The 26,604-nt window shown below is 35.0% G+C and overlaps 1 protein-coding gene across 4 annotated transcripts in view; it reads right to left on the bottom strand.

Moving 5' to 3' along the window:
• Positions 1–26,604, bottom strand: part of LRBA (LPS responsive beige-like anchor protein) — a 760,465-nt gene that overhangs the window by 159,640 nt on the left and 574,221 nt on the right. For all 4 annotated transcript variants that reach the window (XM_020994027.2, XM_020994028.2, XM_078148462.1 and 1 more), the window contains one exon: positions 26,068–26,187. In XM_020994027.2, the coding sequence (XP_020849686.1) occupies positions 26,068–26,187 (120 nt within the window). The remainder of the gene's footprint in view (positions 1–26,067; positions 26,188–26,604) is intronic.

Genomic DNA, 26,604 nt, shown 5'->3' with positions numbered 1-26,604 from the left:
GTGGGAAGACAGGCCCCATCCTACCCTCACTGAGGTAGCTACTGTTGTGGAGTTTGCCTCACACCCATACTTAATCTGATATCCCCCCAAACTCCCTCACTTCCTCTCCTCTCTTCACCGTGCAAGATCCTTATATGCCCCCTTGTGAATTGCTTCATAGGGGCCCCTGGGAAAATTCCAACTCCAACACCTGATGTCCAAATTACTACATGGCTGTGGCTCTGGCAAGCAGCAGGCAAGTAAGAAGAAAAGAAAGGGAACAGGAATAGATGTCTGTGAGCAAATCACAGGTATTACATTTCCTCTGAACAACCCATATTCTAAGCTTTCCTATTACTATTGAGAATACCGTTATCCTTCTAGTCATGCTAGTTTTCACAGCCTCAGCACCATCTTCTATTTCTCTCTTTCCCTCATCCCATAATCCACATATCCAATCATTTGCTTTATCTTATCTGTTATATCGCCACATGTCTCACATCTGCCCCCTTTTCACTACATATACAGCTATCATCCTAAGTTCAACTCCATAATACCTATCACATGGACAGTTGCAATAGCCTCCTAATTGATTTACCTGCCTTAAGCCACTCTCCCCTTCAACTCATACTCCACATAGGTACCAAAATAATTTTCCAAAAGCACAACTGTGACCAAATTACTCTACTACTTAATAAACTCCACTGGTTCTTTATTGACTCAAGAATCAAATATTATTTTATACTTATATTATTTTTAAAGTCTATTTTTGTATAAGGTTTATTTACTATACATAATTATTCGCACAGTAGTATACATGTAAAACATATGTACTGGGGAAGCTTTTTATTGATGATTTCAATTATCTAAAAAGTTCAGGGACCATTTCTGTTCAAGATACAGAGATGAACAGTAAAACCCTTATCTCTAAGAAGTTTTCAATCTAGTAAGATAAAAAAAGTCACAAGTTAATTGTAGTCCTAAAAACAAAGAATTTTGGAACTGAAAGTTCAAAAGAAACCCATTATAATCTCTTCACAAGATTATAGGAATTGAGCTGGAAAAGAATTTGGAGGTTATTTAATCTAAACCACCCTCCCTCCCACCCTTTTGCCCACCCCTGCCTTACAGATAAAGAAATTGAAGCACAGGGAAGTTCAGAAGTCATGCAGTATCTGAGGCAGAAGGGGGCTTGGTGACAATCTGGTCTAATTTACACACAGAAGAATACCCTCCACAATACACCTGACAACTGGTTAGTTTCTCCTTGAAGATATACAGGGAAGGGGACTCGGCATTTCAAAAGGCAGCCCATCCCACTTTTGGAAAGCTGTAATTATTATGAGGCTTTTCCTGATGCCAAGGCTAAACTTCCCTTTTTGCAACTTTCACCTATCTGGTTCTGCTTCTTGGGGCCAAACAGGTCCAAACCACCAACTACATGACAACCTTTTAAAGTCTTATTTATTTGTCTCCCTTATTAGGACATGAGGTCCATGAAAAAGGGGTTGTTTCATTCTTTTTACTTTTTTCACACACATATTATCAGAGTTTATCTATCTGCTAAGATATAGTCATGTGAAGAAACTCAAGATAAAGAGAAGGGAAGTGTGATGGAGAGGAGTTGGGTAAAGGTCAAAGGAGAGACTGATAGAAGTCATTTTGCCCCAGAATTTACCACAATGTCTGACACATAATAAACACTTAATAAATATTTGCTGACTGATTATTGTCCTATCCACCCTAAGTAAAGGTGTGTCTATTGTTTGATCCCGTGATCTTACAAGAACCAAAACTGCACATAACCCAAAACATAGTGGAGGCTTTTTGAAAAATGAATGAAATAAGCCATTTGCTTATCTGATTAAAAAAAGAGAGAGAGGAAATCCAAATTGTCAATTTAAAAAAGCAAATCAGTAGAAAATATGGGCCCAATTATAAAGCAATAAAACTGATAACCTAAATGTGATGGATATTAATAAAAATATAAAGTATTAGGCTGACAGAACAGAAATGAAACATAAATGACCCAGTTTCTAGAAAAGAAACTGAACAAGCCATAAAGTAACTCTCAAAGAAAATATCCTCAAGAATAGATGAATTTACAATTGAGTTTTATCAAACATTCAAAGAGTAATTGATTCTAATATTGTATAGTTAGCAAAGAAGGGATGCTATAAATTTTTTTCTATGACAAGTATGGTTCTGATAGGTGAACCAGGGAGAAATAAATCAGAAAAAGAAAATTATAGACTACAATCTCTAATGTATACCAATGCAAAGATATTGAATAAAATATATCCAAAGAAGCAATAAAAACATACTATGATAAGTATACACTATGACCAAGTTGCTAGAATGTATAGTGGGTTCAATATTAGGAAAAATATAAACATAATAGACCACATTAAGAAAAAAAATAATAAATGCATGAGTATTCCAATAGACATAGAAAAAGTTCTTGACAAAATACAATATCCCTATATGTTAAGAACACTGTAAAGCACAGAAATAAATGAGCTATTTCACAATATGGTAAATGGTTTTATCTAAAATCAAGAGCTAGCAGTTCCTTTAATGGAGGAATGCTAGAGGTATTTCCAATAAGATTAGGGTGGTAAAGCAAAGATGTCTTATTGTCACCATTATTTTTAGATATACTTCTAGATATGCTGGCTATATAAATAAGCTAAGAAAAAGAAACTGAGTGAATAAGTATAAGCCAAGGTCTTTTCCAAAAAACCTGAAGATTTACTTAAAGAAAACTAAAGATTCAACTAAAATATTATGTTAACACTTCACTGGTTAGTTAAACTTTATTTACCCACCTCAGGGTGTTGCTGGTTGTTTGTGTAATCTAAGTGAGCATTAAAAACTCTATAAACCAATATGTACCCCAAGAAGGGCAAACATTACCATCAGGCAGTATCCTTTAGCATGTTAATAGATTTCTTTACTTTTCAGGAAGGAAGGGAGGGAGGGAAGGAGAGAAAAAGGGAAAGAAAGAAAGAAAGAAAGAAAGAAAGAAAGAAGGAAGAGATGGAGGGAAGAGGAGAGGGGGAGAGGGAAGGAGGAAGTAAGTAAGCAAGCAAACAAACAAGCATTTGTACCTATTGTGCACCAAGCACTATACTAATTGCTTTACAAATATTATCTCATTTGGTCCTCCCAACAATCCTGGGAGTAGGTGCTATAATTCTCATTTTATGTTTAAGGAAATGGAGGCAATCAGAGGTTAAATGATTCACCCAGAGTCACATTGGTAGTAACTATCTGGGGCCAAGTTTGAACTGAGATCTTCTGGACTCCAAGCTCAGCGTTCTATCGATTGTGCCATCTTGCTACTTCATTTGGTTAATCATTTTAACTCTAGTCTTTCAGACTCATTGTCGGTCTCCCTGGAAGGCAACTATATTATTTGAGAAATTCTCCCTTACTAACCGTGTCTGTCTCCACCCCACTCCCACCACGAAATGTACTCCTTGCTCCTCTTTTACTCTTATTTTCTTCAAGACTCATTTTATTTTGAAGCCTTTCCTAACAACAGGAGAAGATTCCTGCAGGTAGTGACACAAGATATGCTTTGAAGGAAGACAGGAATTCTAAGAGGCAGAATTAGAAAGAGAGGTCCAGAATGGTGGACTGTCAATATGGCAGCAGTATGGAGAGTGGATTAGAGCAGGGAGACCAATTTAGAAGGTGATGAGAAACTAATGTGATGATTGTGAAAATGTGGTGAATTAAAAGAGGAAGATGTTTCCCACTTATTTGAAAGATCCACTATTCTTCAATCACCTGCTGGGTTTGGCAATCTTTTTTTTTTTCTCAAATTATTTGTTTTCTATTTTTCTTACCTCCATTAGGTTGGACTACATTATTGACACATAACAGGAACAAGAGAGTTTGAGATACCAATAAGTTTCCAAAGTTAGGTTGATATTACCAGCAATGAGTTTAGGTTCCTAGTACTTCCTTAAGATCAAAAGTACTAAACTTTAAATTAGAATATAAACTATTTGAGAGTAAAGGATTACTTATTATTTGTATTTGCAGCCCCAGTGCACACAAGCACATAAGCCCATTAAAGTTTTTTGATGGAATGAGGGAGGTCCACTAGATTCATGTTCTAGAGATGCCTATGTGATTTCTAACTTCTGTACTCTGTGGTTTGTCTTTTAAAATTCTGAGCGGACAGCTATAATTCCCAAATCTAAATTAGTGCTGAATATCTTTTCCTAAAAGCTTTTTTTCCCCCTTTTGAACCATTTTAGGATTTTTTGCTGCTGTTCCATTTTTTTGATTGAGGAACAACAGTTCATTTTCCTTCAGAGTATAATGCTTATTTTTGTGTTTTGACCTCTGCTGGTTTATCTGCTAGGTTTGTAGTCAGATTCCTTCCCTTGGACTTTTGGTCTTTCAACCTCTTTCTATGATTCCCAATTTCTTATGCCTGGTTTCCCTCCTCAATGTTTGTTTTTTCCTCTTAACCTGTTCCACAAATGTCCCTGATATTAGGCATCCTCAGCTTCCTTTTTTTTTTTAAATTTCATTAATTTATTTTGATTTATCAACAATCACTTCCACATGCTTTTGAGTTGAAAATTTTTCTCCCCCTTCCTCCCCACCACCCTCCCCAAAGACAGTGCACAATCTGATATAGGCTTTACATTTACATACCCATTAAATATATTTTCACATTAGTGAACTTGTAAGTAAAAATTAAAACCAATAGGAGGAACCATCAGAAAGATGAAACAAAACTCAACAGAAGGTAAAAATAAGTGATAGCGATTCGACTTCCATAGTTCTTTCTTTGGATGTGGACAGCATTTTCCATCCCGAGGCCTCTGGAGATGTCTTAGATCCTTGTAATGCTGAGAAGGGTTCAGTTTAACAATATTAGTCATTGCATAATGTAGCTGTTATTGTGTACAAAGTCCTCTTGGTTCTGCTCACTTCACTCAGCATCAGACCATATAAGTCTTTCCAGGTTTTTCTGAAGTCAGCTTGTTCATCATTTCTTATAGCACAACAGTATTCCATTACATTCATATACCACAACTTGCTCCCATTCCCCAATTAAGGGGCATCCTCTCAATTTCCAATTCTTTGCCACCACAAAAAGAGCTGCTATAAATATTTTTGTACAGGTGGGTCCTTTTCCCATTGATTTGATCTCTTTGGGTATAGCCCTAGAAGTGCTATTGCTGGATCAAAGGGTATGCACATTTTTGTAGCCCTCTGGACATAGTTCCAAATTGTCCTTCAAATTGGTTGGATCATTTCACAACTCCACCAACAATGTATTAGTGTTCCAATTTTCTCACATCTTCTCCAACATTTATCATTTTCCTGTTTTGTCATGTTGGCCAATCTGATACATCTTCAGCTTCCTTTTAGTGTGAAAGTATGGAATTCATTCAACAAGTATTCATTAAGTACCTATTATATGCTAGGTCATGTGTAAGGTGTTGGGACACAGTGACAAATATGAAACATAATCTGCCCTTAAATTACTTATATTATTGAAGGGGTAAAAAGGATAAGTGCAAGATAAACATCAAATATACAAAAAGTCATTTACTGAGAAGATCAAGACAGACCTCCCGGAGGATATGTCACTTAAGCCTGGAAGGAAGTTCAGGATTCTCCAGGAAAGAAGTGAGAGGCAGCCTACACAAAGGCACAGGGGTAGGTGGGATCTGGTATCTTTACTTATGTGTATCACAACCCCAATCCCTCAGTCCTCACCTAATCCCTGAGAAAAAGTGCAAGTGATTCCCAGTTGCTCATAGGATCAAATTCAAGCTATCAACAGTTGACTACAAGTAGCATTTGAGGTCCTTCACCACCTGGTCCTTTCCAACCACTTAATCTCATCTACCATTACTATCCTATATTAATACTGCAATTCAACCAAACTCATCATTCATTTTACTTGTCTTCTCCCCAAATATTTAAACTCTCACTTTCTCTGGGAAGACTTCCTTAATATCCCTGACCTGTAGTCATCCTACTTCTGACTCTAAGTAGTTCTTTCTATCTGTACCACTTATTTCGCAGTTCTTTATCTTTATGTCCACATGTCTCGCCTCTTCCACTGCCGTGTGGATCCACTAAGGGCAGAGACAGAGCTTTATATCTTTGTGTGTGTGTGTCGAGTAGACCGTAAAATTTGGCTGATGATTCACTACAAATCTATTCCATCTCTGCCTGTTGAAATCTTTCAGTTCTTTCATTATTCATGTGTGCACCATTTTTTTCTTGTAATCTTCTTTGATCTCCTAGCTAAAAGTGATCCCCCTTCCTCCTCAAACTTTCCTTATCACTTTTTCTGGATCTCTCCTTTACAGTCAATACAGTTAGACTTTTATGGATATATGTCCCATGATCCTTATTAGATTCTAAATGTATTGAAGGTAGAGTCTATAATTTATTGGGTATTTATGTTCCTAGTGCCTAGTTTATGACTCTATGAGATCTGCAATTAATAGGTATTTTCAGTTTTTTATTCTACTAATTTCACTCAGACTTATTCACTTATTACTATTTACCAACAGGTTCCCTCTGTTGTATTTAGGACACATTCTCATTGTCTCATGAATTTATCATATTTATTTCTGCTTCTGTACATTCTTTCATTTTGTTTTCATTACTTGGAATGCTCTCTTTTCTCTCTAAAGAATCAAAGAGTCTCAAAGTTAGAAAGAACCTTAAGGTTCCAAACCATAATTGATCTAGAAATTCCATCTATACCTTTTCTATCCTTTGCCTGGAGACCTCAAAAATGAGGTCCATTTCTTTCTGAAAAGGGAACCCATTTTAATTTTGAATGGTTCTAATTGTCAAAAAGGTTTTTCTTACGTTAAAATTAAATCTGTAGTTTTCCAGATTCTACCCCCTGTTCTTAATTCTGACCTCACAATTTCCCCCTCCCATTTCAGTTCCTTTTATGTGTTGTCTTCCTTCATTAGAACATAAGCTCCTGAGGGCAAGGACTATCATTTTGCTTCTACTTGTATCCTAGACCTCAGCAAGGTGCCTGGCACAATGTAAGTACTTAATAAATGCTTAAAGACCCGAAGACAATTGCCTCCTGTATTCTGAAAACCATATTCTCTTAATAAATTCTAAGTTTGCATGAAGTTTTTTTTTTTTGGAGGGGGGGCCCTGCTTTTTGGTTGTACTATTGATTCACATTGAGTTTACAACCCACAGATCTTTTTCTCATCTACTCTTCTCTAGCTATGCATTCTCCATTTAGTTCTCCTAAAGTTAATCCACTGGTACAAATCAAATCCCATAACCTCCACACATACACATCTCCCACCCTCCACAACTCTTTCACTTCTTTGAATTCCCACCATATTTATATTCTGTATCACACAATTTAGTATCTCATTATATATACACGACTCCTCCTGTTTGTTCAACACCAAGGTATAATTAGATGCTTACGAGGGCGGAGCCAAGATGGCAGGGTAAAAGCAGTGACTTGCTTGAGTTCTCCCCTAAACCCCTCCAAATACCTGTAAAAAAATGGCTCTAAACAAATTCTAGAGCAGCAGAACCCACAAAAGGACAGAGTGAAGCAAATTTCCAGGCCAAGACAACCTGGATGGTTGATTGGAAAGGTCTGTTGTGCTAGGCTAGGAGAGGAGCGCAGTTCAGTGTGGGGCACAGGCAAAGACCAGGCCTCAACGAACCTGGAGCAGGCCTTGGGGGGGACTGAATAACAGGGAGCTGTGGCAGATTCTAGACTTCTCAACCCACAAATGCCAAAGACAACTTAGAAGGTCAGTAGAAAAGGTCTGTGACTGTGATGTGAGAGAAGCTGGATCCCAGCTCCAGTCTCCATGCAGCCCCGGGGTGGCAGCTGCTTCCGGAGCTCTTGGCCCACAGACTGAGGAGGAATCTAGTGGCTGAGCAAAGGAGGATTGCAGGGATATCTTTGCTGGTGCTGAGGTAGGAATCTCTTGCTTTGCCTGTGCTTGGATCAGGGTCACAGTTCTGGTGGTCCTGGGACAAGAAGGAGCACTGGCATTGTGGAGCTTGTAGTGGTGGTGCAGAAGGAATCCTCCTCACAGTTTCAAGGCAGAAAAGAGTGCTTGTGGTCACTCACAGACCATAGCACAGGCCAGGAAAGGAGTAAACACCTCAACCTTGATCTACTGCTCTGGAAGAATGGAAAATTTACAGGCCCCTAGAAGTAGCTCTGAAAACAGCTGCACAGAACTCCTGAAGCTTGGGACAGTAGATTCTCCACACTGGAAGCAGACCCCTACCTTAACAAACAATTTAAAACTCAAGTAATGGGCTGGGAACATGAGCAAACTGCATTTAAAAAGTCACACCATAGAATCTTTCTTTGGTGACAAAGAAGATCAAAATATACAACCAGAAGAATTAGATGCTTACAATACAGAGGGCATTATAATGGATGCTGGAGACATAAACTAGAATTGTAATTTAGTTGTTCAGTTGTGTCTGACTCTTTATAACCCCATGAATCATAGCATGCCAATACTGCCCATGGGTTTTTTCTTGGCAGAGATACTAGAGTGGTTTTTCATTTCCTTCTCCAATGGATTAAGACAAACAGGTTAAGTGACTTGCCTATGGTCACACAATTGTAAATGTCTGAAGCCAGATTTGAACTCGGGTCTTTCTGACTCCAGGCCCACTGCTCTTCTTCTCTGAGCTACCTACATGCCTCCAATCAACATTATTTGGGACAGTACTTGGGAAGCAATGTCTTTTTATTCCCCTTATCAAATAGAAAAAAAAATCAATTAACATGTTTTTAGATAACTTGGGTGTATTTAATTAAGGATTTGTTAACAAAAAAAAACTTGTAACTATAATAATCACTAAGTACTTGTAAGAGCGGAATGTTGGTATTCTAACATATGGGAATATATTTTCTATCAAAGGGTGAGAACTCTCTTTGACAATGGCTTATTTTTGCACTACTATTACTTTCTAATGACTTTTTTTTCTTTTCAAAGGGCCATTTCTTGATCATCTTCAAAAAATATTTCTCTATACTATGATCCTTCCCAGGACTCTTTTATATCAAGGATATGATAACTACCATCTCTGCAGAGCTAGCTACTTACTCATATTGGATTTTTCAAGCTAAATATTTTCTTTTTTGTCACAACTTCTGAGGTATACAAAAATCTTCTTGTGGATTTTCATCAACTTTTTACCTTTACCCAAAGTCTTAAGCAGTGCAAACTATCTCAGCTGTTTCTGAAGCTGAGGACCTCAATTCTATTTCACTTTTCCTGTCTAAGTGCACTGTCAATCTCTATCCCACTGTAATTCATCATGAATCTTTGCCATTTATGGAGGTAAGGAAGTCCAGTGCTATCACCTCATGCTGCAAAATTAATAATTTTAGATGGTAAATTATATTTCCCCCTTTTTAACAAAAGAGTTCCTAACTCTTGAGTTCTATGATCTTACCAACTATCTTTTTACAAAACCATTCACACACGATTGTTCAACAATGCTTCCTAAATTACCCTGATAGTAGTTATCTAAAATCCATATTAATAAAATATATCAAGGATATTTTGATGATTACTAGAATGAGATAGTTTTTTCATTGGAGAATACTAAGATATTTTCTCTTCCCTTCAGTGAACTTTTTCATTCTGCTAAGCTCAACATATGATAACCTTTCAGTGATCACTACCATACCTTTGTGTGAATTTTCCAAACTGCTTTCTTTAGACACAGACAAGAGAAACAAATGTGGAGATAGTAGAAGCAAAATAAAAGAAAAACACAGCAAGCCCATGAGACAACCATGCAATAAATCAATTTGTTCACCCCACTATCTAATTTAGAGAGAGTGCATTTTGGCATGAAGGCGAAAGAGCTACATCTAAGCTAGATTTAGAGCTAAATAAATTCTGGAGAATGGTGGTAGGAGGATGAGAGCTTATAGCACAGCTGATGGCTATATTCTGTCACTGGATATTGTGTATCCATTTTTTAGAATAAAAAAATTGAAATAGACTACATGCTTCCATATTTAGCATTTCATATATATTATATATGAATATACATATATGTATACTTACACAGAAGCAAGGAGTTACACACAGTAAGTATTAATCCATCTTTTTTATTTTAAAAGAAATTTCCCAAGAGGGGAAAAAAATTCTCCTTTAACAGCTTGATTAAAAAAAAATAACAACACTGAATTCCCAAACAGGGAAAATGCTTTAAAGCAATTAATGCTGAACAAGGATATTAACATGGATATGCAAGTAGCCTGAGGCATGCATTCAAAATGTATATGACTGGAGTAGAAAGGGTATATCAGTGCACACGTTAAAAACACACACATATTTCATAATTAGTAAGAGGCTAGCATATAGTTCCAAATACAACTGAGAAAAATACAGTTTTGCAGAAAGGACCCATTTCATTCACCTCACTATGTGTGAGTTAACTATTGTCTCATTATCCAGTCAACATACTGATAGATAATAGTATCATTTTAATATGTTACAAGTTAATTAGAGAACCAGAAAAAAAAGTGTGCATGTGTATATATACACATATCTATATATAGAGAGATTCATAATTATATTTCTAAGTTACACATATATGCCACTGAAATGTTGACAATGAAGTTCTAAAATATTCTAAATATTATTTGTATTATATGGTTCACCACAACTCTAACATTGGAGCTACTTTGTAAGAAATAGCAATGACCCTGATATATTGTTTAGTATAGCAGCTCAAAAACCATCTACTCTGACAGAGCAAATTTGGTTAACCAAGTCAAAGTTCACGTCTTTCCAATACTTGTGAAGCATTTTACAAACTGAATTATGTTTTATATTCATCAGAAGAGAAGACTCAGCTGTGGATAAAAAACACATGTTCAGCATTTTTTAAAAAGCTGAACCAATAAGTAAATAACACTGACAGATGAACAGCCAGACGTTTAAATTTTGCACCCTCTTCTGAATTGATGAAAATAGTTTTAATCTGTATTGTTTAAACAACTAGGTGGTCAGGACTTTAAGGCAGGTAACATGGTCTAGACTGGGGTGGATCATCTTCTGAAATAAAAATCTGAAAGGTTCAGTCTAAGGTTATCCTATAATACAAGATTAGCCCAATGCTTTGATCACAAATCCCAAGGCTTTCATGGAGTAATGACATGGATTGCTTGTGACCACACATATGCTTTAGCTTTCTTTATTAAAGTGTGATTCCCACTGACACAAACTGCTTCTGCTGCTAGCTTATGGAATTCTTCTAAGAGCCCCTGACTCCAGCCACCCTGCTAACACTATCACTTTAAATCTGGGCAACAACTGAAAATACCTCATCTGTCAATCCAAAAGAAACTACATAAACCAAAACAGAAAGAAAACAAAGGTTCTACACCTTGCCAAGACATAAGATCATGATGGCTCAAAAAATGCTTACTAAGGCAGGCATTTCCAAAAGCCCATTTCATGTGGGGTTTACACTGATACAGAGAAGCAAACATATGGACCTATGACTGCTTACCACTAGGAAAATGCTACACTATTAATTACTAAATTAAATATCAGAGAAGACACAATAAAACCAAGTTTTTAGACAAATAATATTTGATGTATAGTAAATAATTCAATATCACAGATTTCAAGTGTCAAAACTTTATTTAGCTAACACATAAACTGGGTTTTCTTTTTTTAAAAAAGGGGGGACATAGAGGATATTGAATTTTACCTAATATGTAATTATTTAGCATTCTAAATGAACTATACATATGAAATGTGCCAAAAACAAAAATTCAATTCAACCTCTTGGTGGAAGGTTCTTTGATAATGCACTTTAGGACGTACATTGAAAAATAAGAGGAAAAATCATGAATCACAAACCAGTATACAGACAGCAGGCTGTAAGCAAAACATTAGTTTTGCTTAGTTTTGTTATATAGCCCATAACTATAAACTAAGCTTATCCACATTTTACAGGTCACAGGTCATCAAATTATATCTATATTAACTTTCAAGACTTAAAAATTTTCAACAGCTGTTTGTAAAACACAGCCTATAAAAGATTTTAAAATGTGAAAATACCTCTAAAATGTAAGCAAAGTTTCAGTAAATTGATCGGTATAACAAGTGTACTACAAACAGCAATGTTTAGATGGCATCAAGTCTTTTGTCTCTCTTCCACTGGCCAAAAACACAAACCACTGCCATCTGTATCTTTTTCCTCTCTTCAATATCTAATAACAAAACCCTAGTAACACCTAATCTTACTTTACAAAAAAGATCTCACCTACATTCTTCTAATTTTCCAACATAACATCAAAAAACATCAAGTAACAAACCATACTTGACACATGTTAATATATTGTTACCTAATCAAAGTTTCACTCATATAATTCATTACGATTTGTGAGCATTTTCCAAGTACCTTGAAAGGTTATTTTTTTGGTAAGGTCTATGGATAAAATAAGCAGCTATATAGTACAAGGGAAAAAAACTACTCAATTTCAAATCATTTTTATCAAAGACCCTTTGCTTCAGGGGAAAGCACAAGAGTACTACATTTCAATTCTAAAAGAAATACAAGTAGATGGAATCATCACTTAACTTACTGACAAATGAAGAAAGAAAACCCTAAAGGGGGTGAGAGCTAATTAACAAGTCTACAAGCAGTATAGGTATAAAAATAAAGTACAGAAACAAAGGAAAGCAGCTATGATAGAATTTTTTGCACTGCCAAGAAAAAGAAACACCTTACATTTAGGATGGAACTAAGCTAGGGGAAAGGAGGGCAAATCAATTTCCTTTTGTTCTTTTTTTTGTTTGTTTTAATTTTGCATAATTTAAAAAGGGAAGCATAACTCTATGGGGAAAGTAAAGAATTGTCTTTTTTGGTTTTTGTTTTGTTTTTTAAAGAAAAGGTCTAGAAATACATTCTTAGCAATTGTGTTCTGTTACCTGATGGATTATATTAAACATGGTCAAGCTCATGCTGCTACGAAACAAAAAAAGAAACTATGTTCATCTTAAGACTTTAAATGCCTGGGATTTCTAAGATATTAAAGGCCAAGTCAAAGGCCTCAAGTTTCACAAATCTCACAATACAAATATATTTATTTTTATGATAAAATATTTTCTCTAATTATTTTAAAATACATATGTCCACACAGCTCCCAAGGGCTACCTTCTACAATCAAACTAATTTATTTTATGTTGTTTAATAATAATTGATTTAGAAAAAATGCATTACATCTAATTAGCATTTAATTATATAAAAATGCCTTTTGCTGGTCACTTAGTTCAACTTCAATCTGAAGCATGATTTCTAGGTAAGAAATCTGCATAAATAATATTTCAAATGCAAATCATTCTATCCTTTCATATCATTTCATTTCAAACACATATCGAGTAAAAGTTCAAGGTACTGTGGGAATCAAAAAAGTTAATAACTTCCTTTTATGGAGCTTACAATCTAATAAGGAAAATAAAGCATGTAAACAAATAATTTTAGTGCAGGTCAAAATGTGATATATTGTGGGACACATACAAGCCAAGATAAAAAATTAAATGAAAGTACAGAGATTGGAAAAGATTACTACAGGCTGGGAAAGTCAGGAATGACTACATGAAGGAGGGTTACATCTGACCTGTCCAGGATTCTGACAGGCAGAGATTGGGGCCGGGGGAGAGTGATGGAAAGAGAGAGAAGTATAAGATGGAGAGGAAATCATATTCCAGGTAGAAAGAACATTGTGGGGCAGGTAGGTAGAAAATAATATGGCATGGAAGATACGGAGAAGAATAAAGACAAAATAGTCTTGATAAATTAGATTAGTATTGCTTAATTGTTTTTCTTTACTACAAGGTAGAGTTCAATGGGTATGGGTTGGAGGACAGTTGAGCAATGAGTATGATATAAAAATAAACAAGGATCATTAAAACATTTTAAATATTTTAACCCTTAACCCTGATTGTTTCACAACCCCCGCCCCCAAAAAACCAAAAAACAAAAAAGTAAGTCCCAATGTTGTCCAATGTTTTTAGTTACACTTGCTATTTAAACCCCACAGATGACTCTCCCACAATGTACAATTTGGAAAAACAGTTAATTAAAGCTAGATAAAATACTGATTATAACTTACAGCAAACAGAACATATAATTTTCGTGTTAAGTAAAGACTTTAGTACCTTTATAAGTTTCTGACAATGAAAAATTATTCACATGATGAATAATAAGAATAGAAATGCAAATTAAAACAAGAGTTTACCTCATACTATGACATCTAGATTATTTTTTCTATAGGCAATGGCAAGTCCCAAGAGTTTTCAAAAAGGAAAATTACATGATCATAGCTGTGCTTCAGAAAGATGCTCACATGGACTACTATGTAGGATGAACCAGGGAGATGTGAGAAAAATAAGTAGAAATAAAACTGAGAGGATGCAGTAAATGACTGAACTTGAGGGGGGGGAAGAGGAAATAGTTCCAAGATTACTACTTTCATAATTCCAAGATTCCTACTTTTGATGACTGAGATGATTTCAGTTAAAGAAGAGGGGAAGTTGGAAGAAGGTGGCTTGGGAGGGAATAATACATTAAGAAGTTATGAACATGTTGAATGTAAAGAGCAAGAAGGACATCCAGGTGTAAATAACCAACAAGCAAGTAGTTGAAAATATGAGCATAGAGCTCAGAAAAGAGGTTGAAGCTAAGTGATACAGATTTGAAAATCATCCACATGGCTACAGTTATGAAATGGGTAAGTTCTCTGTGTGAGTGTAGAAAAAGAAGAAGACTGGAGAAATGATAATGAAAACCATCAACCTTATTTGTGAAGAGAAAATAAAGTCCACAACATTAACAAAAGAGCAACACTCACTTTATTTTCTCCTACAGTTTTTAAATTTTTTAAAATACAAAAATGGAGAATGATATGGGAAAAAAAGAAAATTAGAAGAAGGTAACAGTGTAAATGAAAGTGAAGTTGGGATGAGCAGTAGTAGCTAAGTGGGGCTCCTTTTGTTTTCCTACAATAACACTATTCATTACCATAATTCTATCACTTTTCTTTGCAACCCCAAGAGAGTAATAAATATACAGCCCTTCACAACTTAGCCTCACCCTACATTTCCAGCCTCATGATGCATTACTCCTCTTCCTACATTTTACAGTCTACCAACTAGCCTTGCTGATCCTCACACACGAAACTCCATCTCCAAAATTCCATGTCTTTGAAAAGGAAATCTCCCATGCATGCTTTCCTGACATGGAATATCTACTTCCTTCAAAATTCAACTCAAATACAATCTTCTATAGGAATCCTTTCCTGAGGCCCACAGTTACTAGTTTCGTCTCTCCTTAAAATACTTTGTATTTATTTTGTATTTCTTCTGTATATACTTACATACATATTGTCTCCCCCAATAGAATGCAAATTTCTTCAGGGCATTTGTATCATTATATCCCCCATCTCTACCATAGTGCCTGCTAAGTATTTAATAAATGCTTCTGCATTGATCAATGGTATTTTCCAGAATTGTCAAGTGGCTAAGACATTTGACTTGGGGGGAAAAAAACATGTAACTACATAGATTTAAACTTCAATCTTTTGGCTAAAAGTTTTAATTCTGAAAGCAACAAACTGTGTTTGATGACCTTTCGAAGTCTTTTCAACCTTTTTTACTTTGATTGTATTTTATTCCCTATAATCCCAAGTTCACATTCATTTACATATTCTCTTCTTTTTCCACAAATCTCACTTCATTTTTGTGCTTCAATAGATTTAAAACTGCAATAGAAAATAAAATTTGTGTTTATATTGTGGTGAGCTTTCTTTTCACTTTACAGATAATCATATTTTCTGTGACTTATATTTTGGGTTAGCCTAGTAGTCGCTACATGGAAGACTATCAGAGACCAAAATACATAGAACAAACAGAACAAATCATTGGTCTTTGGAGAAGGTCTACAAAAAGAGAGCTAAAGTTCAAAAGGAACAAGAGAAAGGTTGTAATCTCATTGACCAAAAAAAAAAAAAAAAAGAAATACAAAAACACTGGTTAGCAAAAAATATGACAGAAAAAGGCCCCGGAGTCATACAAACTAAATATAAATAAGAAATGGAGAACTGTGGATATACTAAAATGTATTAACAGGTGTAAACACAAGAATTAGGAAATAATATTGACAGTATTCATGACATTTGTTAAACTGTTTTTACAGGATTATATTTTTTTGTACATACAGATCCTTTCCCCCTTTTATCTCTTTATAGTACAGACCTGATTGAGGTAGTGCTGGGTCAAAGAGTATGTACAGTTTAACAGATTTTTGGGCATAGTTCCAAATTGTTTTCCAGAATGGCTAAACCAGTTCACATTTCCTCCAACAGTGACTTAACAGACCTGCTTTTCCTATACCTCTTACAGCATTTGTAATTTTCCTATTTTTGTCAACCAATTATTCCCAATGTGATAGATGAGAGGTAGTACAGCAGAGTTATTTTAATTTGCTTTTCTCCAATTGTTAATGATTAACAGGAATTTTTTTCACACAACTATTCATAGCTTGAATTTCTTCCTCTGAAAACTACCTATTTATATCCTTTGATGATTTATCATTTGAGGACTTTAAAACATCTTTTATAGCCATTTCTTTCCTTCATTTTCCAATGCTACTGTGTTTATCCCCACTTGCTTTGAGAAACTTGGTGTCCTTGCACCAGTTAATTTTTTTAGAAGGCAATTTTAACCCATGACAATCAAAGGATTATAAAAATTATTGTACAAGATTTGGATAAAGGATCACTTTAAAGCTAACTACTTTAAAAAGATTTTAATTTAAATTTAATTTTTAATTTTAAAAATTTAATTTTTAAAATTTTAGAACTCAGTTAAAAAAAATTATGCTGCTTCTAACTTTCTCATTGCATTGTAAAAACTACTCCTTTATATCTTCTACAACACTCACAAGGTGAAGGGGCAAAACCAAGACAGTGGGGAAAAGCCAGAGGCTCCCCTGATTTCTCCCAAATTCCCCTCCAAACAACTTTAAAATAACACCTCAAAACGAATTCTGGAATTCATGCACCCACAAAAGGATGGGGTAAAACAATTAACAGCTCAAGATAACTTACAAGGTCAGCAGGAAAGGTCTGTTGCACCAGGGTAAGAGTGGAGTGCAGTCCAGCACAGGCATTGGGAGCAACTGACTATGTACGTTCCAGAGCCCTTAGTCCACAGACGGTAAGGGATTAGACTTCTGGTCAGAAAGAGATTACAAGGGTCCCTTTGCCGGAAATGAGTGCAGGACTCTATTGCATAGCCCATATGTGAATCCCATTCCTGGCTCACGGTCCCAGGGTGAGAAGAAGCACTAATACAGCAGAGCTTATGGCCACAGAGGAGTGGGGACCTGGTCACAGGTGCAGGATGGAAAAGAGTGCTTGGGTGACTCACAGACCAAAGCACAGGCAGGAGAGTAGTAAATACATCTCTCCTTACAGCATACCACCTTGAAAGAACTGAAAACTTACAGACCTCCAAGAACTAGCTATGAAAACAGGTGCACAAAAAACCCAAAGCTTGGGACAGTGCCCCTTCAACTCCAGGAACACAGTTCAACTTTAACATAAAGTTAAAAGTCAAGAAATAGACTGGAAAATTGAGCAAACAACAAAATAAGAAACTGACCAAAGAAAGTTACTATCGTGACAGGGAATATCAAAACACAAAATCAGAAGACAACAAAGTAAAAACTACTATACTCAAAGCCTTAAAACAAAGTTGGTCTCAGGCCCAAAAAGAATTCCTGAAAGAACTTAAAAAGGATTATAAAAATCAAATAAGAGAGGTACAGGAAAAACTAGGAAAAGAAATGACAGTGATGCAAGAAATTCTGGGAGCATGAACCTTATTCTAATTGGAATTTTCTCAAAGAGGGAATGACATACACTCTCAGTTTGATAGAGAAATTTATCATACTGAGGAAAGTAGGACAGGAAGGGGACATGAGAAGGGTAGTGGTGCTGACAGAAGTGAAAGTAGTTGGAGGATGTAGTAGTCAAATACAAAACAGTTTTCAGGATAAACGGTGAAAAGAAACAGAGTACGATAAAGCAGAGAGGGAAATAGGATGGAGGGAAAAACAAAGTAACCATAACTATGAAAAAAATCTGCAGTAACTTTCTCTGATAAAGGCCTCATTTCTCAAATATACAGAGAACTGAGTCAAATTTATAAGATTTCAAGTCATTCCCCAATTGATAAATGGTCAAAGGATATGAAGAGGTAGTTTTCACATGAAGTAATCAAAGCTATCTATAGTCATGAAAAAATACACTAAATCACTATTGATTAAAGAAATGCAAATATGATACAGAAAAGGAAAATGACAAATGGAGAGAATGCGAAAATGTGACACTAATGTACTGTTGATGGAGTTGTGAACAGATTCAGCAATTTTGAACACTGCCCAAAGGTGTATAAAACTGCATAGCCTTTGACCCAGTAATACCACTATAATTAAGTATCTGAAAGGCATTAAAAAAAAAAGGAAAAGGGCCAATAGATGCAAAAATGTTCATAGCAGTCCTTTTTGTGGTGGCAAAGAACTGGAAACTGAGGTGATGTCTATCAATTGGGGAAAGCCTTTGTAATTGGTGGTATATGATTGTAATGGAATACTATTATACTATAAGAAACGATGAGCAGGATGTTCTCAGAAAAACCTCGGAAGACTTTATATGAACTGATGCAAAGTGAAATGAGGAGAACCAGAAGAACACTATACACAGTAATAGCAATACTGTATGATGATCAACTAAGTCAGTGACTTAGCTATTCTTATCAATACAATGATCCAAGACAATTCCAGAGGACTCATGATGAAAGATGGTATCTCCCTCCACAGAAAGAGCTGATGGAGTTTGAATGCAAATCAAAGCATACTTTAAAAATTTTTTTAAATGTTCTTGGGGTTTTTTGGTCTGTTTTCTTTCACAACATGACTAATATGGAAATATGTTCTACATCACTGCATATATATAACCTATGTCAAATTGCTTGCCTTTTCAATGAGGGGCCAGGAGAAGTAAGGGTAGAAAATTTAGAACTTAAAATTTTTTAAAGGAATGTTAAAATTATTTTTACATGTAACTGGGAAAAACAAAATATGTAAAAAACACTCAGCACGGTGACCTATAGTAGGTACGCGGTAAATTTGTTTTGGTGTTGCTGATAATGACAATGGCTTAGTTATGGTAAGAATATGTCAATAATCCAATGGCCAGAAAAGGATTACTATTTTCCATCTTCCTAAGTGAGTAAAAAGGGGGCAATGAACTTAAATTTTATTGAGAGTATTTGGTTAAACAGGAAGTCTTTCTGACTTAATAATTATAAATTAGCAAAAAATGGAATGACATGCCTTGTCAGTTAATGAATTCTCATTACTAGAAGTATTGAACCTAAAGTTGGATAGCCACTTTTTCAGGACATTGTAGAGAGGAATACTGCATTAGTAGAAGGTAGAAATCTATCTTCCAACTTTAGGATTCTATAATCATAGGTATGAGTAGTTGAACTCTATAACAAACTACTCCCAAAGGAGGTTGTAAAATATCTATGTTGGGAGACCTTCAAATATATGGCTGACAATAAATTGTATTGGATGGTTTAGGCATGTACTTGTATACTGAGGTTGCTTCCTTTAGAATTATTTAGAATTAGGACAGAACAGAGTTCAACATTGTACTGCAGGGCCTATTATAAATGATCTTTCTATGTGAACTTGGGAATTAAAAGAAATTTTTTTTTTATAGTAATAGTTCTCAAATACAATTGTATCACTTTCTAATGCAGTCCCTCAAGACTAAATGTTGCTGCCACTGGCCTTTCAGTTCATGACTACATGAAGTATACTTCAGAGTTATCAATGCTAATGCATAAACAGAATGAAAGCATCTTTGTACCCACTAGTAGAAAGCTACCCTGGGAAGTGAGGATGATCCACAAGCCATTTCTCATATCTGAACTAAGAGGGCACTTGTTTGACATGTTCTCTCTGATTCCTCAGGCTGACTGAAATACATTACTGGTTGTTAAAATACAGTCTTGCTAGACAGGAGTTGGAAGCTACAGGGCAGAAGGGAAACAGAGAGGGACCTCTAGGTTCCAATAATAGTAAATCATGTTACCAGGGAAGGACTGCGTTAGTAAAACCAAAAGTGCATCTTTTCCCTTTGAAATGAACATAATTCATATCCTCAGATCATTTGTTAGAAATATCTATATAAGTAACACCTGCCCTTTACTTTCAAGTAAAGGTAGATTCTAGGTATTGAGAAATAGGATGATAAAACTGGAGATGCTTAAACAGTGAAGCAAAGTTTTCTCAGAAAAAAAAAAGCTAAGCACTGAAAAACCCACTATTATTGATTTTCTTCAGTTTTGGAAATTTTTAACCAAAAAAGGCATTATCTCATTTTTATATGGCAGTGTTTAGCCAATTCTGAGGAATATATGCCATACTAAAAAACAATCTTCTATCACTGTCTCATTGTGACAAGGTAGATACCCTGAGTTTTGAAAGGCTATGGAAGTGGAGTATAAGCCCTGCCAGATTCCACCATTCTGGAAGGGCTTTGAGTACAGAGGAGAGATTAAGTCTTCTGCATGAGGAACATCCTAGATAAAAATGAAAGGACTCAGCACTTTCAGATAGGTCAGTATATAATGATTAAATTCTCTGGCTTCAGCAATCAAAGAAAAAAAGAAAATTTAAAATGACCTTCAGACCTCTAAGATTGTTAGTCAGTTGGGCAGAGGGAGCTAAGAATCATACCACTTTTAGTCAGTTAACTTTAAATATTCTAAATATGAGATGTTTGAACAAAGACTGACAAACTGACATACTACTGAAAGAATTGAACCATATATTTACATTCTTACCACAGACAAGATAAGAAGGTCCATAGATTCTCATTAAAAACAAAACAAAACAAATACAGAAGTGGGTTTTTGTTGTGTCAAAAGGCAGTAAGAAATAACACTTTAACTCATTTTCCAGGGCTTATGATGGGTATAAGTAAAAAGACCACCATAAAAATAATTGCAATCCATGTTCCAACATCTATTTCAGAGAGAGGGTAGAAAGGTAAAGAAATTCTATTCAGAGCTTAGTAAGATCCTCCAAACCAAGTCAACATGTACTTTGAAACTTGATAATTTTAATGCAAGATAGGCTCAGAAGAAGATGATGAAAAAATATGGTTGATGATTAAGAAACAAAAAACTTCAAAGGCTTATAAACTACTCAGAAGATATACAAACACACATATATGTGTATACACACATACGTGTTTGTGTGTGTGTGTGTGTGTGCGTAAACTTTCTTACAGAAGAAAGGACCAAATAACAACCCCCAAAATAAAACAGACTCCATCTTGATAGCCAGGAAACAAATGGTTACTGACGTAGGAGTCATATTAGAATCAAGGTAAACATAACATTAAAAGGAAAAAAATTAGGAGATAGTGCTGTGAAGCTACCATACCTTCAAGTAGACATTTTCTTTTTTTTTCTTTAATTTTTCTTTTTTTTTTTTGGCTAGGCAATGGGGTTAAGTGACTTGTCCAGGGTCACACAGCTATTAAGTGTTATATGTCTGAGGCCGGATTTGAACTCAGGTCCTCCTGAACCCAGGGCCAGTGCTCTATCCACTGCACCACCTAGCTGCCCCCAATTAGACATTTTCAAATCATAAATTGATATCTATAGTTGAGAAATGAAGAATCAACCAACAAAAATCTATTAAGTGCCTAATGTGTCAGATACATGTCTCCTGGGTATATGTGGGTTACGGTGACAGAAATTAAACAGTTCCTGCCCTCAGATGCCTTTCATTCTACTGGAGATGTGAAGAGAGGTGAATAACATGCATTTATATACAGAACATATGCAAAATAAATACAAGGTGGTTTCTGTAGGGTGAACACTTCCATCTAGGGAAGCTGTGGGTACAAGGCAGGGAAGAGGAATCAGGGAGTCCTTTATGTAGAAGGTGGTACTTGACCTGAATTTTCAAAGAATTCTAAGAGGTAGAGATGAGAAGCCAAAAGGCGAATATTGACCTATACTATGACCAGTTCTAACCAATGTAGAACAACTGCCACAACAAAGCCACAAAAGCCTAGGGACCACTTTAGCCAGCAAATACTTAATCATCTTGCCAGGAAGAGAGAGAGATGGCAGTTAAAGGTAAGGCTGGTTTAGAATAGAAACTTATTTCTACAATGCTGTGGAAGAAGATGGTAGAAGATTATAAATAGCTGCACCTTCCAAACCAGCAAAAAAAACAGCAGAATCAAAAATCTAGAGAAAGTTTGGTGTGAGAGCTAAGTACAGTACATCAACCTAAGAGTGTTCATAGATGAATTTATCAGTAGGATAACAAACAGAAAACAGAATAAATGTGAATCCCTAAAAAGCTATATGAAATTGGAAAAAGTGATGCTTAGGAAGATTAAGTCAGGAAAGGCAGTTGGGCCAGACCAAGTAAAAGGCCAAAGTGGACAGAAAATCACAAAATAACTTGCCAATGACATTGTTTCAAAAGAACAATCCAGACTACCAACTATTACTAATTTATATGCCTACTTCATATATATGTACACATGTGTATATAGTATATACACACATACACACACATATATAAAGATATACATATACTTACATCATATCTATACAAGAGCATGTTTACCACAAACAACAGAAGGCAAATGGCTGATTTTGTAAATGATATTTTACACAGACACACTGGATTGAGAGGTACAATAAATACAATACCCCACAACATCTATTGATTATAATAATTCAGTAGAGCAAAAGATAACCTTAAAGGCACTTTTCTCACAAAGTGTTTCTTATGAATATGTTAAGACTCTACAAGATTTCTTTATTAATGCAAACAGAAAGATAACTCTATCTAATGACTTTCTTATTTTTAAAGTCAAGCAAGGTATAAAACAGATCTAGATGCAGCAGGAATTCTATCTATACATGGTGAGGCACTCCTTTTTTAAGATGACATTATGCTGAATGTAACAAGCCCCAGAAGATTCTGAGTATTCCTGTGAGATCCATAATTATTCAAAAGAGTTTTATCTAACAATCCATTTTGAAAAAACTAAATGGATTAAAATTTTTTAATTTTTATCTGAACAATGACATATGAATTTGTAAGGTCATGCCACTGAGTCAAAAACAGTACAAATATTGCAAGTAAGTAGGGTCTAGGAATGGATAGGCCTGGATTATATTTGAAAAAGCATATTATGTTTGATATTTTTTTTAAATCTCAGATTGCTCCACAAGACAAAGACTTACTTACCTGTTCAACACAAATGTTCTTGGGGTGATGTAAAGCTGCAAATTATGGGACCATAAACTTTGAGGAGACAAAGTTGTGAGTGATTCAAAAAGAAATGAAGAAACGCCTACTTGTGTAAATATTCTGTAGCACATTTTTAATGGTGACCTATATTCAAGAAGTAGCATAAAAGATATCACTGAGGACTTGTACAATCAGAGAAGGAGGTGGGCTAATCATGTGATGAGAGTGAAGTATAACAGAGACTATATGAATGCTCAACAGGTATCCATGAAATGCAAAGATCCAGAGAAAGATTTTCAGCATCTTGGGCAAGCCATCTCTGGGAGATTTCCTAAAGTAGAACAGAGATAAGAATCACAAAGGATGAGAAGCCATGGTTGGTTTGTAGTCTGCACTGATGGAGGAAAAGTCCCTTCTAATGAGATCAAATACCTACTTAAGTTCTAAATCAATCAATCAGTAAATATTTATTAACTGCCTATTACGTGCCATGCATTGCATAAAGCACTAAGGATACAAATACAAAAAAGAGATGGGAATTGATCTCAAAGAACTTATAGTGATTTTAGGGTATGGAATAGGAAATTTTTTTAATTAAAAAAAAAGAGAGAGACAGACAAACAGATATACCTGACTGACTGCTCAATGGGACAAGAATCCTGGGAAAAGAAGGCTAAGATTTGTGAGGAAGACATAAGTATATATGCCCAGTTCTGTTTTACAAAAAGTGTAAGTCGTAATGCTTTACTATAGAAATGATAGCTAAAGAAAACTACTATAGCAATAGCACAAAAGGAAAGAAGGAAGGATCTACAAATCAATAAATAATCTATCTAACTATACTTATATTTCACAGGCTAATTACTTAAGAGGTTGTGTCTTGGTCATAGCAGTCCCTAATAAAAAGAAATATTTGTAAAGAACATTTTAATTTCACTCACTTAAAATTTATACCAAGATGTCAATTATTGCTCTGTAATAGTCCCTCTGATTAAAGCAAAAGCAAAAAGTCTAATTAGGTAAATTAAAGCTTTGAGAAGTATAACAAAAGCTCAATCAACAATTCTGCCAACTGTTTTTTCCTCCATTATAGATAATAACTATATCAAACCAATGCCCTCTCCCCTCCCCAGGCATAGCAATGGATTTCTGAAGGTACCATTAAGTATAGTTTGTGCAGAACAAAAATTTTATAGACGTAAAGATTTGAGGGTTACCATTTCTTGAAGTCCTTAATCTAGTAAGCACTGAATTCTACTTTAAATACAAGTATACGCTGCTTTTAAAAGTAGAGGTGGGCAAAAGGGACAGCAATTCATACCCAGTATGAAAAGTCTGAACTGTAAACTGTGTATACCCTTTGATCCAGCAAAACCACTGTTAGGTCTGTTTCCCAAGGTGATCAGACAAAAAGGAAAAGAACCTATATGTTCTAAAATATTTATGGCAGCTCTCTTTGTGGGTCAAAGAACTGGAAGCTGAAGGGATGCCCATCAACTGGAGACTGGCTAAAAAAATTGTGGTATATGATTGTGATGGAATATTACCATGCTGTAAGAAATGATGAGCAGGTTGATTTTAGAAAAACATGGAAAGACTTGCATGAAATTATGAAGAGTGAAATTAGTAGGACCAAAAGAATGTTGCACACAGTGATAGCAATATTGTTTGAAAAATATATGTGAATGACTAAATTATTCTGTATATTACAAACACTCAAATCAACTACAAAGGACCTATGAGGGAAGATTCTATCCACCTCTAGAGAAAGAACCGATAAATAAAAGTATGCATAGTACGGTTTTACATATATACTATATAGATATACATGTATATACATACATAAACATATATGTAGTCAAATGGTGGCCTTCCCTAGTGTGGGGTGGGGAAGGAAGGAAGGAGACAGTTCAGAGCATAAAATGTAACAAAAAAATAAAATCAAATTTAAAAAAGGAAAAGAAAAAATCATTGTATTGTTAAAAAGAAAATGAATAGTCTGATCTTATATTATATGCATATATATAAAATGTATATATGTATATATACATACATAGTGTTTGAAACCGTATTCATTCAAATCTATCAACCACAGTAGACATTCCAACGAAAAGGGAAATAACAGAAAGAAGTTAGGTTGATACACCTGGAACCAAGAGCAGAGAGAGGAAAAAAAAATATTGGCAAAAGAGTGAAGGCAGACACCTATAAAACACAAAAACAGAGGTGAAGTGTATTTCCACAAAGTAAATTTATGTGTTAATCAGTTTTTTAAGTTTAGAATACCATTTCATGTTATAAATGAATTATATATAAATAGAGAAGAGAGAGGAGAAGGGAGACAAGAAGAGAGAGGAGAAGGGAGACAAGAAGAGAGAGGAGAGGAGAGGAAAAAGAAAAGGGGAGGAGAGGGGAAGGGAGAAGAGACTACTTTAAGTTATTCAAAACAAAAGTATTAAAAGGAAAAAAGTATTGGCCACTACCAAAATTACACTGGAGAATAAACCACAGATACTTTCTGAACAAAGTCTCATTCACATATATACCAAAGCAGAATTATATGACATATTTATCTGAGTTTTGTTAAACTGGGCAGTGGAAAACAGCTGTTTCCAATTTTTAAAAAATCATTCACAATAATGCTCATGCTACTGACCAATGAAAGTTTATATTTACCTTGATATCAGATGTATCACGTTGACTATTACGCCATGCTCTTGAAATAGATGAAAAAGTTCTATCTGCATGATCAAATTTTCCACCTTGCAAATTCAGGAAATAAGTTGTAAAAGGTTCCTAAGAATACACAAAATTATAAAAAAAAAATGAAGCCCCAACTGATCTCTTAAGAACAAAATATTTTTAGTAATCTTTATAGCTTAATATATATTGTCAGTATTTTTAAAAATAAACTCAGGAAGAAATACAAAACTGGAGTAATTAAAACCATTTCAGGATATTAATTTAAATCAAGAGAAATATTTCATTTGAAATTAAAAAATTTTTTTCCTAAAAATATTATACTCTATTGATTAGTCAAAAATTAGGATATGTAGTCTTATTGGTACAAAGAAATATTCCAACACACGATTTTCTTTTTGCTATTGCTCAATATTTAATTTATGATTAAGAAAAGAAAAATGTTTGAAAGATTTAAAAGCCTCCTCTTAGTTAAAGAACACTTAAACACATATTAGTGGATAATTGCTTGAA

This window comes from Phascolarctos cinereus, unplaced genomic scaffold (genome assembly GCF_003287225.1).
Source record: "Phascolarctos cinereus isolate Bilbo 61053 unplaced genomic scaffold, phaCin_HiC Scaffold_9;HRSCAF=440, whole genome shotgun sequence".
Classification (NCBI taxonomy): domain Eukaryota; kingdom Metazoa; phylum Chordata; class Mammalia; order Diprotodontia; family Phascolarctidae; genus Phascolarctos; species Phascolarctos cinereus.
Note: the sequence above shows the minus strand (reverse complement) of the source record. Positions and strands in the feature narration are given on the sequence as shown.